The sequence below is a fragment of the Eucalyptus grandis genome, chromosome 1 (assembly GCF_016545825.1).
Source record: "Eucalyptus grandis isolate ANBG69807.140 chromosome 1, ASM1654582v1, whole genome shotgun sequence".
In the NCBI taxonomy this organism is placed as follows: domain Eukaryota; kingdom Viridiplantae; phylum Streptophyta; class Magnoliopsida; order Myrtales; family Myrtaceae; genus Eucalyptus; species Eucalyptus grandis.
In genome coordinates this window covers 50,698,126-50,711,762 of record NC_052612.1, presented here as the reverse complement: position 1 = coordinate 50,711,762, position 13,637 = coordinate 50,698,126, and the positions used below count along the sequence as shown (strand labels likewise).

Sequence of the window (13,637 nt, the reverse complement as noted above, 5' to 3'; positions counted from 1 at the left end):
GTGAAATCCCTTGGAAAATTTATGAATTTTTTATCGAAGAAAGATACTATCCATGTATCAAAATAATACTTAAAAGGTACATAAAAGGCTTTCAAGCATAGCAAAACCCAAATAACTGCAGAACAAAGCAAAAGCTAGAAAGCAAATAATAAAGCACAGTCTGCATTCAAAAGCACACTCTCATACCTAAAATTTATGAAATTGGAAAAACCAAAAGTAGAAAAAAAAAAGTGTTACACCAGTTCCGAGCATGTCATGACAGCGGTTATTTATGATGCGGTCGTCTTTCGTTGTGCATGGCATTTGGTCCCCCTCAGATCATTTCTTTCAAAGGAGAGTTTAGAAGATCTCTGAAACTCCAGTCAGACCCTTAAATAGTCTGCGAATGATCATGTAGTAGTTTGATGAATTCGTTGAAAGTTGTCTGCGGTTGTGAGGTGCCGAGCCTACGTTCCTGGGGATCAGAGTACAACGAGTCAACTATGGAGACAACGAAAGCAAATATCGAGCTCGATCCAACTCAACTGCATCACAGAGAGAGAGAGAGAGAGAGAGAGAGCCTTTTCTCTCATTGTGATTCTGTTCACCTTTTTGGGGAAATGCTTAAAAGCCTCCCTTGCATATTCTTCCAAACTCGCTGTTCCCGCCAGCTGATCAGCACTTATGGCAGCCGCACAGAATTTTTGGAAATCAAACTCTGCTCCACATGCCGAACCAAAAACCTGACACAAGCATGAAGGCAATTTTTCCACGATTAGATATTCTTTTTGAATGAGTTCTTCGTCTGCATAAACCAACTAATGTGATGATATGGGTTATTGTCAACAGTTGCTCTTGGAGCACTTGTTAAATTATAGACAAGGTGGAAATATTAGATTTTTCAAGCATTAATCGTGCATAGTACCAGAACAGCTAATGCATTGCTAATTGTTTGCATTTCCATATTTATCATGCTAGTTGTTTGTCTGCATAACCCAAGTGCTCCGGATAAATTTTCAACATCCTACTGATATTTTCAAGCCTTACCTCATTGGCATAATCAAGAGTCCCTGAATGCTTCATAGCCTCGGTAGACTTCTTTGTCACAGCCTGGTAAATTGACACTAGTCACCATGTATTCTCAATTGAGGAGAAGAAAAAAAGAAAAGCAAAACCAATGAAAGGCCACAAGCATCATGAAAACAGCTGACCTTCTGAAAATCCTGCATGGAAATTAAACCGTTTCTCTTTGGGCGTAATAATGCAAACTGTTTCCTGAGGTAAGCTAGCTGAGCCTCTGTCAATGTCTTTGCAAGAGTCTGCTCTAGCGGTGAAGATTCATAAGTTCAGTTCTTGGAACAGTACGTGAAAACAGTCGCAGACTCGCATCTGATTTTAAGGTGGAGAAAGAAAATGATTGAAAAGTGAAGAACTATTTCGCAGTGTACAATTATTTTGATGCAATCTCTGTCTGCCTGCTGATTAGTCGAATCACGAAATTCAAGATGCGTGTACAAGCAAAATTAGTCTTTCAGACAGCAGACAACAGGAGATAGACAAATTCGGTAAAATCACCACTTACCTGCAAAGCTTCTTTTTGTCGAGGAGATGACCTTATATAGGCTATTACAAGCCTACAGACCATCATATCTAGTGGTATCTTGACATCATGGTGAGAAACCAGCCAAGGATGACCTAATGGAAATTATGGGAATTCGAAGATCAGATCAATATTAATCTGCAACCCTTGCTAATGGTTTTGATTATGGATAAAACTTAGCAAACTAATAAGGCCAGGTTGGCAATTACAAATTGATTGCTATTCTTCTGTATGTTATTCTTTGTTTAAATGGCTCTATAGACTTACACAAAGCCTGGGCAGCGGTCAGTCTCCCTCTGTAATTCTTGTTCAACAATCTCTTCACAAAATCAATTGCCTCAGGGGATCGAGAAGGCCATGAGTCTTCATCAAAACTTGGTTCTTTCTTCCGAATCACCTGGAATATTTCAGATTGATTCTGCCCCCAAAAAAGGTGGAGCACCACATAGTAACAAATAGGCAATGACACCAATACTCCACATGTCTGCTTCAGTTCCGTAGGATGCACATAGAACATCAGGAGCTACAGTAAATTTGCTTCCCACAAGATCCTTCAACCTGCCACCTGCAGAGATTTCACAAATTAAGTCCAACTCCACACTGTCAACAGATGGGAATATCTTAAAGTTCAATCTGTAGTTCTAACCTGGATTTATATATGCAGAAAGTCCAAAGTCAATGAGCTTAAGAGGAGAGTTCTCATCAGCTGTCGCAAAAAGAAAATTCTGCAAAGAAAATCAAGCCACCATTAGTAGACAGGATTGTTGTAGTTTAGATCACTCATTAGTAGGTAGGCAGGGAGGCAAAGTACCCACTGCATCATTTGATAATTATACACAACGATGGAATACCTCGAGGCTGGAATGACCTCATATCACACCAGTATTGGTCAAAACGATAACAATGACCTCATTTATCCGAAATCATGCATATTCCCATTCAAGGTCATTATTTTCTAGTGCATACTATAATGAGAAATCAACGTAAATAATGGAAAAATCTGAAATCCCATGAAGAAAGTTTAAACAGGGGAAGCAGTACCATATCTAAAAATCAAAAAATCTTACTAAGGAACATGATTGTACTCTTTCAGACAGAAACATAAGGCTAGATCAGAACGGAGCCAATCTAATATATCTGAAGCAACAGGAAGAACAAGACATTAAACTTCAAAGATAGTCTATATTTCATGAATACATTCTCAAGAAGTATGATCAGCAATTGATTAATTACCTCTGGCTTTAGGTCACGATGGATAACTCCTTGGAGATGACAGAAGGCTACAGCGCTTAATATCTGAACCATAACAGCCTTTGCATCTTCTTCAGAGTAATTTCCACCCCTATACAAGTCAAAAATGGTTCCATTCTGTAAGGATTTGAAGGTGCACTTAAGCTCAACTAAAAACATAGTAAAACAAGCTTAGGATTTGATTAACTAAGCATCAGAAACACAATTTTACCTTGAAGATATTCTATGAAATAACTCACGTCCTTGACAAAGCCTGGACAACAGAGAATACACTGGATAAACCCCAAAAGTTTATTGGTCATATATAAACTGACAGATATTTTGCTTGAGACAAATACTGAACAACCAGAAGTTCCATCGGTTGAAATGTTTTTTGAGTATAATCAACCAAGAATTTACCTATTTACTGATCACAGTCAAATAGGTTGAAAAATAAATGATTCTTCAGTGCTGAAAAACCATAACCTTCCCCCAATTCGTTGGAAGTCTCTCAGTTCAGATGAACAGAATAATCATATTGCAGGTTGACTACTCCTACGTTACTAGCATGATTGCTGTGAATTTCCCCTCATGATCTGGTCTAACACCCCTCATGCCAAAATCCCAACACCAGACTTAATTTTAGTAGTTTTTATGACATGTTTTATATTGACAAGCTCACAGCTTCACACCAGAAACAATAACGTGACAGAAAACAGTAGCATAGGCACATGGCACAATTGAAGCATACTCCATGACTATGTAAACGTTGCCTTCATCTTCATAGGCATCACAAAACTGGATTATGTTCTGATGTTGAATTCGTTCATTTAATGCCCGCAAAATCTGCACTTCTCTTCTCACGTCATCTATATCAGTTGCTGCTGTCATCTGCAAAGTACAAAAAAGATACTTCAATAGTTCCTGCAGACAAATGCTCCAAAGCATCACATCTTTTGCAGCAACGCTGATACTTACATCCCTGTCATCTTTCCATTTCCTGGGAATTTAAAGCTGCTCTATAGAGCAACTGTGGTGCAGCAAGTTCATATGATCAAGGCAACAGACCTTACTTTCTTGAAAAATTCACTGATCATCCTTATTTCTTTCTCAAGTGAAATATGACTAATGGGCCTTGGAAGTTGAGCGTGTATGACACAATAGTTCCTTAGTATATAAAGCTCAAGGGATCCAATTCAACCATTGTATCCAAGGAGCATTTCACCTAAGACATCTCTTTATGACCTCTTAGATAGACTCCATCTACTAATCAGAAAAAAGACAGACTCCATTTCCCAAACATGACATATATAAAGACATTAACACAAATCAAGGCAGTGAGAACAAGAGATTTCTCCAAGTAACTCGGAATTACCCAAAATAAAGCAGTTCAGTAACCATCACAGTATACGATAAACCACAGTATACTATAAACCTTGGATTTAGGGAGGACTTTGACAGCAACTTCTTGGCCCTTCAAGCTGCCCTCCTTGGCCTTGGCAGAGTATGTGCACCCAAACCGCCCCCAATCTCCTTACCCATCTCATACTGCGCCAGGAACTGGTTTGAAAACCCGAAATTCTTGTCCAAACCAATCTCACACTCACCCCCTTCATGGGTGGTCTGTTGAAGGGAATTTGCAGTGAGTCGGGATTGAGTTTGCTGGGTTTCGATGAGCATTCCATGACCGGGTCCCATTTAATTCTGCAAACCCAATAAGCCAGAAAGTCGCTAAATGGGCGAGAAAACTATTATTTATCGTTCGACTTGAGTCCCAAGAAAGAATGTCAATTGAAAAAAAAATGGGAAGCTTCCAAACTTTTTTCTGTTTCCCAAGATTGACGATCAAAAGAGGAAGTATTACAGTGGGTTTTGAGTTTCAAGGAAGGAACTTTTATATGAGATTGCAAATTGTTTTTCTCTATACGGGTCCCCAACAAATTTTTGGATAACGAACCATTTGCAGGACAGAAGAGAAGAGCTCTAGCAGATGAAGTGAAGCTCTTCTCAACAAGCAGCTTCTCATTCTGATCTTCCCAGGAGGAGCTAGATTTCGCAAAACTTTTCCCGGAAAATACGCCATAAGCCAGCAATTCTCAGCAGACTAACTAGAAAAGCAACTTACCTCTGTTCTTTTTCCCTGGTTGAACCAAAAGAAAAGCCCCAGAAAGGAAGAAGAAGCAACAAGAGAGGGCGGAGCTGATAGAGGTGAAAACACCGGCGCAAGAACCCACTCCAAGGATTTCAGGAATGTTCGAAGAATATACCTCGTTGCTCATCGCAGGAGACGAGGGGGGAAAAGGGAACAAGAGCCTTAATTCTTTGTGCGGATGCAAAAAGGAGTGCGGGTGCAAAAAGGAAGAGAAGTTTTGCACCTACTACTGACAGCCGCCATAATACGGATTCCACGCCGCGGTCTTTGGTTCACAGCACCGTCACCCAAGCCTCGCCACCACCACACATCTTGAGGAACTCCCATCATTCGCCTGAGTCCACGGAGAACCGCTCGCGCCGTGAAGCCCTGCTGGAGCACTGCAAACGCCGCCGATCACCGGTCAACCTCACCGCGATTCCCATGTTCCATCGTTTGAATTCACAAATGTCTTCTGCGCCGTATCCTGAATTGGATAAGAAAGTCCTTATCTAATTCGTAAAATCACGATCTTATTTAAATGTTTCATCGATATTGCCACATTACCCAAAAATTTTTCTAACTTTACAATATGCATATGTATATAACATTGCGTGTTTAGATAAGATTGCATATTTAATGTGATTCTAGATAATCTCCTGAGATCAATTAGGATAAGATTTTGGATCTATTTTGTCAATAGATTGCATGTTAAAATAGAGTTTATCAAATTAGAGATAACATCTCATTTAAATTGGGATTTGGCCTAATTTAATCATTAAATTGAATAGGATAATATATAAAACTAGGTAATTTATTTTGGTTATTTTCTAATTTCGGTTTTCATGGAAAAACACAAAAAAAAAATATCACATGCATGTCATGTGATTAAGGTCTTATCATATTGTTATGTCATGCGCATTTCATATCGTTTGCATATTAAGCTTATTTAATTAGAAATTACATGTCATATAAAATTAGATCTATATATGTCATGTCATGTTATCTCGTCATTATTATACGCTACATCGCCATGTCATCGTGCTACGTCGCATATGCTATGTGGCACAACTAGAAATCGTGTGTCATATTGGAATAATTGCATATTAACTTTTTCCCGTCATTTAGATTTAGAATACACAATAAAAAATCATTATTTTTTCTATGTCATTGCATTTATAAAAAATTTATTTGTGCAAAGCATGATTTTCATTAAACAAGAGAAAACCTAAAAAAAGATTTGAGTGAAATTGTTTGTTAAGCATAATGATGTGATTTTCTAGCTAACACTGCATATGCTTTCATTACTTTGAGTTAAGTAAATTAACTCCATACCCTTGCAGTTTATTTGTCATTTTGGTTTATAGGGTGTTAAATAATAATTGCGCATCGGCATAATTACCTCACACGATAGGGAGTAAATTAAAATGAATATAAAAACATTTTTTCAAGATAAAAAGAAAATGTATAGAAAGGACATTAGAAAAATCTAGTAATCAAGTCCCCATACCCATAATTCCTAATTGGTAAGAGCAAAATAATTCTCTCGTTTCTTTATTTGAGCTTCTAATCAACTCACAAAAAAAAAAAAAAAAAAAAGATTAGTGATGACTCTTAATTGAAAATTATTTGCATGTTTATGACTTGGAACCCTAACTAGCGAATTTGTACGGACTAGGGAGGGTTCGAGTTAAATCAAGCTTAATAAACCATTAACCCAATTTAGGTGGTGCACCATTCAGGGAGGTTGCAACATTGTCAACGAATTTGTGGGATTTCTACCATTTTTAAAAGGAACTAAATGAGATACATTTTTCTATTTTATTTTGAAAAAAAAAAAAATCAAAGTATAATATTAAAAGAAAGAAGCATTATATGAAGAATCTAATCATAACTTTTAAAATAACGGATATTATTTTCCAACCAAACAAAAGATTTAGCGGATATTGTTTCAAAATAAAAAAAAAAATATTTAAGAACTCAAAAAAATAGAGTGGGAATATCTAATATACTTATACTTTCCATTAGTTTAGGATTTAGTCTTTACTTTTTTTATTGCAAGAAAGTAAGAGGAATCTATTGACGCCTAATTTTAATTAGCATTTGTCAAATATAAAGTAAGAGGTATCGCATAAATCCTAAATTATACCTACTATGACAACGATACTTGAAATTTTTATCACATTAGCACAAGTTTTAGGTTATTGGTGACACAAGAAAAAGTACAGATATTTGTGTCACAATAAGTACAGTTTAGAATTTTTGTTATATTTTTGTTACATAAGTATAAGTTTTGAGATTTTGACGGTATGGGAAAAATTTGAAGGTATTGATGTTATAGTAGGTATAATTTAGAATTTTTGATAATATTCAAATGCTACATGTACTGATTTTGTAAAATTGGATATCACGAGTAAACAAAAGACAGGATATATTCAAATATCTACCATATCACCGAATATCTTATTCTTTATATTTTTTTCCGTTTAGGACCAAACTTGGACCACTGACCTGAAAATGGCGGCTTTTGCCGGTCTAAAACCTTCTTTCAATTTCTTTATATCTTTCAATTTTCTTTAATTGTTAAAACATTAGCTGACACGTGTCCACGGTCCATTCATCATAAGGGCGTTGATTCTCTGAAATTCCCCGTTTGTTTAGAAAGATTTATATGATAGATTCTCGGTGGGACATGCATAGGGACTAGAATTCTTTATTCTCTCCAAATAAACACCACAAACTATATTCATTGTAACATATTGACCTTAATTTTTTTTTTTTTGTGATACAAAAAATTCAAACTTGAAGTCCACGTAACATATTTATCTGAATTATTTTTTTATACCACCAAAAACTATAAACATATATTCCTACAACACATTAACAACCATAGAAAATGCCATCACTTAATTATCAATACATAAACTTGATCAAGACTAGCATTACGTCTTCACAAACAAAACCATCACCAAATTGTGACCTTCGTAGTCGAAAAGCTCAGATTGTTAAGATAAAATCTCAAGTTTGTTAGCCTTCATTTATTTCGCAAAAAATATGACATTTTTCTAATAAATATTTTCTAAGAAGTTATTTTTATGTTTAATTAAAATTTGAAATGAATTAGAAAATATTTTTCACCAACGATATAAAAATCTGATTCAATTTTCTTGAGAAAAATTACAAAAAATTCAATTTTAATTATTCTTTTTTTCCCCTTTTTTCTTGGCAAGAAACGAGCTTACCTAAGGCCGGCAAAGCTCGATCTCACCGTATTCTCCTCTCCTACACCGTGAAACGCGATTGCTTCCATGCCTAGGACTTCGTTTCCATGGAAGTCCAATCCCATAGCTCCTTTCTCCTCCCCATCACCACTGTCGACAAATGTCCACTTAGGTGCTTTACCTCAAATGCCGGTTCTCTCAACTGCCCTCCCCTTTCAAAGCTATCGCCGTCTCCAATAAAATAATGATATTGTTGGGAAAATCCCTTATAATATTTCGGATATGACAAACTAATTTATTTAATGATTGAATAAGCAAGTGAAAGATACACAAGCCATTATATAGATGATATTCTAATAGGAACATCTAAAAGATATGAGTTCTCTATCAATTGGTGAACAGGGCATTAGGCATAGAAATGTCTACAAGCTGGAGATACCTAAATAGAAGGTGAACAAGCTTAAACGGGGAATTCGGTATAGCTTGGAAGTACCATGGATATGTGAATAGCGAGGTGAACCACAACATTATAGACAGTGACATGAAAACAAATGCTTTGAAATCAAGAAGAAATTATGTCGTTAGTATGGCGAACGTTAGTATGGCAAACGTCTAAAAGATTTGAGTTCTCTATCAATTAGTGAGCAAGGCATTAAGTATAGAAATGTCTACAAGCTAGAGGTACCTAATTGGAAGGTGCACAAGCCTAAAACAAGAAGTTCAGTAAAGTTTGGAAGTACCATGAAATGTGAATAGCGAGGTAGAACCATGATGATATTATAGACATTGACATGAAAACAAATGCTTTGAAATTGAGAAGAAACCGTGTCGTTAGTATGGCAAGTCACTCTTGCCTTCAAATTTGTTTGGGATAAATTCATTACAAGTTCTATAACTTGTCATGAAATGTAATTCAGTCTTAAAATTTTCAAAAAAGTTCAATCAAGCCTTAAAACTTTTCACAAAAGTTTAATTGAGTTTTAGACCTTTCAAAAAGTGTAAATAAATTCTAAAACTCGTCAAATTGGTCAAGTAGAGTAATTCCATTGATTACCCTTTTTAAAAATCTTAAGGCTCAATTTCACTTTGGTGACAAGTTTGAGAAATTGATTGTATTTAAAAATTTGCACTTTCGTGACAAGTTTTAAGACTTGATTGTATTTTTGAAAATTTACACTTTAATGATAAGTTTTAAATCTCATAGTACACTTGTCCTATCCCAGTTTGTTTTCTTTCTCTACAGTGACTTCAATTTTCAACTACATGCAATGGGCTGAAAAAGCCCAGTACATTGTTACAGTGAGATTGCCATTTGTTTCCTTGGCCCAACCACACGCATCTATCTGTGCCACTCCTAGTGCGCGGTAGGAATTTCCTGGATAGCCTTCAAACTTCAACTTCTTCGCCAAGTTTTTTTTTCTGATCTTGTTTGGAATTGGATTACCCGAGAAATGCGAATCCAATTACCTCACGTTTGGTAAGACACCTGGTCGAATACGATTCACCGACACAAAGGAAATGAAAAGCACCGGTAAACACTCGCAAAACACATGCTCAAAGCATGGAGACAAATGTCTCGATTGTTCTGTATTTCTGAAAAGAGGCAAAAACGAGTTCTTACAAAGAACATGACATATACATAGCGTTTCAACTCCAATTCCTAGAAAAAAAAAGAAAACTCAGAAAGGCCCGAAAATAGATTAGTGCTCCAAAACGTGCTTGACCGATGGATTTTCAAACCCGAAACCGCTGCAAATGGAGGAACCCAATTTGGCCGCACTATAGCGCTTGGGACGAGCTTTCCGAATTGTAATTATCGGCCCTATAACTCATTTTGAATGAAAAGTTATGGTCGTTTTATCGCTCATTTACATGCATTCTTGTCCCAACGTCGCCTATGGATTTCTAGTTATCCAAACACTTTAGAAAGTCTTCCCATTCATGTCCATGTCAATAGGATTCCCTCAAAAATTGAGATTCCACTATTGCCATAATTAGACTCCATCACCACCCAAATCATGGAAACAAGCCCCACTGCCACCATCGTAGAGACTTGAGACATCGGCACCGGAGGTCGAGACCTTGAGGTCAGGGACCCAGGTCCGAGCCAGATAAACCTAGCACTCGAGCCATGGACAAAACGGGGCCTAAATTATGTTTCTCTAATGAAATTTTTATAATCAATCCAAACAATTGAGACCGTTAACTATAGCTTGGAATATGATTACTGGCAATAAGATTTCCTTGGTTGGTTCCTTGTCAATGGAATCGAAGGACAACTAAGTGTGCTATGATCGACCCATAAAATGAGAAAATTACCAAAACAGCCCTACATCTAATGTAATTTTTCAATTCAATCATAAAACATTTTACATTTGTGTTAGTTCGGTCCATCGGGCCGGCGCTAATGTGGATCTTTGGCATCAACCGGCAGGCGTTGGCTTGTTTGGCCAATGTTGACGTGTCAATTTTTATGTTTTTTCTTTCCTTCTTCTTGTAGGTTGACCTTGCCGCGTTGGCAAGGGCGAGCTAACCACCGTTGGCAAGGCCTCACTATCATTGGGCAAGCTCGACCTCTCTTCGCAACAAAAGGCCTCATTAGGGGTGGTCAAGGCTTGCCCTTGCCTGTGCTGGCAACCTCGCCTACCCTAGCCTTTGGCCAGTTCGGTGACCAACCAAAAGAAGAAGGAAAAAAAATTAAAAAAAAAAGGAAAAAAATCTATATTTAAAAAAAAATGACAAGTTAGCGTCGGCTGGACGCTTGGCATTCATTTTTATCTTGAGGCCAAAATTGATTGGATGAACTGAATTGACATAAATGCAAATGGTTTATGAATAAATTAATAAAAAAATTGCAATGGATTTAAGATTGTCATTGGGCAAGTTCAATCTCTTTCGGCAACAACAAGGCCTCATTAAGGGCGGTTGAGGCTCGCCCTTGCCAATGCTTTGGCAACCTCGCTAGCCTTAGCCTTTGGTCGATCAGGCAACCAGACCAAAGGAAGAAGGAAAGAAAAAAAAAAAAAAAAAAGGAAAAATATAAAAAAAAAAATGACATATCGGCGTCGGTCGGGCGCTCAATATCACGTCAACGTTGAGCGGTCAAAATTAGCTAGATGAACTGAATTGGTATATATAAAAGAATTGTAAGACTAAATTGATAAAAGAGAAATTTAGGATTGAATTGAAAAAATTACAATGGATTTGAGACTGTTTTGTTAAACCCACCCACACACACAAAACCTACGGATCCCGCAGCATCGTGCAAGCGAGCTCAGGTAGTAAAGCGTCATCCCACAATAGAGATGCTCAAAGGCCGATCACTTCATTTTGTGTGCACTCTATTATTTTATTCCACCCTTGTTTTCGTTCCCCCATGAAACTTCACAATTCCCCATTGGATAAAGCAGAGTCGTCTCTGCCACCTCTACAGACGATTTCCATCCTTGATGGTAAATGTGACGATTCAGGACAGTTGTAAAGCTCTGTGCCTTTGGTCCTCCCTGCTTCAGCTTCCTCATTGGTAAGAACCCAAAGGTAGGATTGAGACTGGGCGCCCTGATCTTTAACGAGTTGTATGATGTAGTAATCCTTATTTCCTACATTATCTGTAATATACGTTAACATATATTTTTTCGACAAATATAATTGGAGCGGGATGGGGCGGGGCTGATGCCGTCCCCTCTTCGTGCCCCTCCAAATACCCCTAACTTTAACTTGTCACCATTTTACTAGTTTTTCATCATGGAAATGCCAATATACAATTCATGTAACTTGATAGTGCTCCCGTAATCTAAACTTTTACAATAATCAATAAAGTATTTGGATTTGAGACACGTTGAGAAAATCTCCTATGATATTTTGAAAATGACAAAATAATCGAATGTTATCAATATGTCTATTTAAGTGTGTAGAATGAGCACCTTCTATATACACAAATCACAAAGGTAGTCTTGACAACGACATGTCTAAAGCATAAAAAATACTAACTCCATAGAAGGAGAACAAGCTGTAGAACGTGAGCTTGGTAGAACTTAGATGGACCGATAGAAGCTGAACAATTTATATAATTTGAGGACATCAATTTGCTTAGAAAAACCTATTTACCGAAGGTGAACAAATCATATTACGAAAATTCATGAGAGGTCAGGAAGGATTGTTTTGTAGGGCAATACATGCTCGAAGGGAGTAAATGATTCTACGTATGAACCTCTATGATCCCAGTGAGAAGACCTAGCTCTTTGTTGATTTATATTGGACTTATTAGTGTTTCACAGTAGTCATCAAGTGTTGGAATTCACTAAAAGCAAGCGGGAGTGAATAAAACTTGTTTTAGCATGGTATTCTACTTTGGGCGTGGCCTTTAATGCTTTGTAGAGGGACAATCTGATGGTGAAAGAAGGTCAGACCAACAGCTACTTGATTGAATAAAGCTTCCTAAAGGATATTTGGAAGCTTGGAAGCATGTAAAACCATATCGAAGTGGTTGGTAGAATTAAGAAGCTCATGAACAACTCTCTCTGTTAAATTGATAGTTTTACTTTCTTTTATGCAATATAGAGTGGTTTCTATTGGTAAATCTCTTTAGGAATGTAAATGTTTATAATTTGAAAAGAAAATGAGATAGTATTGTGAGAAGTAGTCAAATTTGTAGAAGCAACCCTAAAAGCTTCAAGTAAAAGAGTACATTCTCCGAAAGCTGTAATTCCTCAAGATTACATAGTGAATTCCACTATTGTTAAGGCCGTTAGAACTTGGAGAGTAAAGTTGGACAAGTGGAAGGGTGAATTCCTATAATCTTGATTCACATTTCTTCCATCCCTTAAACTTTTTTAAATTCTGCTTGATAGGAGATTTTGATTATGCACGACCATGTGTTTTTATAGCGTTGGTGCATCTTTTACCCACAATCCATCAGACATTGATGAAAAAGATCTTGAGTTTCGTAAAACAATTAATTACCCCTTCTTGGTTGTCGTGCCTTGTCCGTTACCCATATATCTATGTTTCAATTGAATAGACGACGCAAATTGTCATGATAATAATGCTGCACAAGGATTAATTTTTCCACACGTGATGTATGCATAAAGTTAATTTTGCACTGTCTTCCGCTACACGGCTTGCATATGAGAGAGAGAGAGAGAGAGAGAGAGAGAGAGAGAGAGTCAAATCCCAAATCATCATTGAGGCAGCCTTACAACTGTTAGACATTAGAAATCATCCACATGTGGCCGGATTGATATGAACTTTAGAATATTCAAATGGATAGAGACCTTCTCTTATGATGATATATTAAAGAACTGTTCAAATTTAACTTACGAGAAAATGAATTTTTTTCCTTAGATGAATTTCAGAAATGTCCCAAGTGATATCCCCTGGAAAATTTACGAACTTAGAATAGAAAGGGAGGAAAAAAAAAATAGTGTCAGGCACATGCTGGAGAAAGCCCCTTTTAAATATTACTCCCTTCATGCTC

At 36.9% G+C, this 13,637-nt stretch overlaps 1 protein-coding gene across 1 annotated transcript; it reads right to left on the bottom strand.

Annotated features, from left to right (window-relative positions):
- Window positions 1-10: 10 nt before the first annotated feature.
- Window positions 11-5,177, bottom strand: LOC104425378 (CDPK-related kinase 1). The gene is given in 13 exon segments (XM_039301255.1): window positions 11-454; window positions 588-722; window positions 1,027-1,089; window positions 1,191-1,298; window positions 1,562-1,674; window positions 1,847-2,009; window positions 2,011-2,304; window positions 2,813-2,921; window positions 3,042-3,083; window positions 3,561-3,700; window positions 4,245-4,336; window positions 4,339-4,513; window positions 4,935-5,177. Coding segments are annotated over 12 exon segments (1,512 nt in total). The 5' UTR covers window positions 4,508-4,513; window positions 4,935-5,177; the 3' UTR covers window positions 11-370.
- Window positions 5,178-13,637: the final 8,460 nt, after the last annotated feature.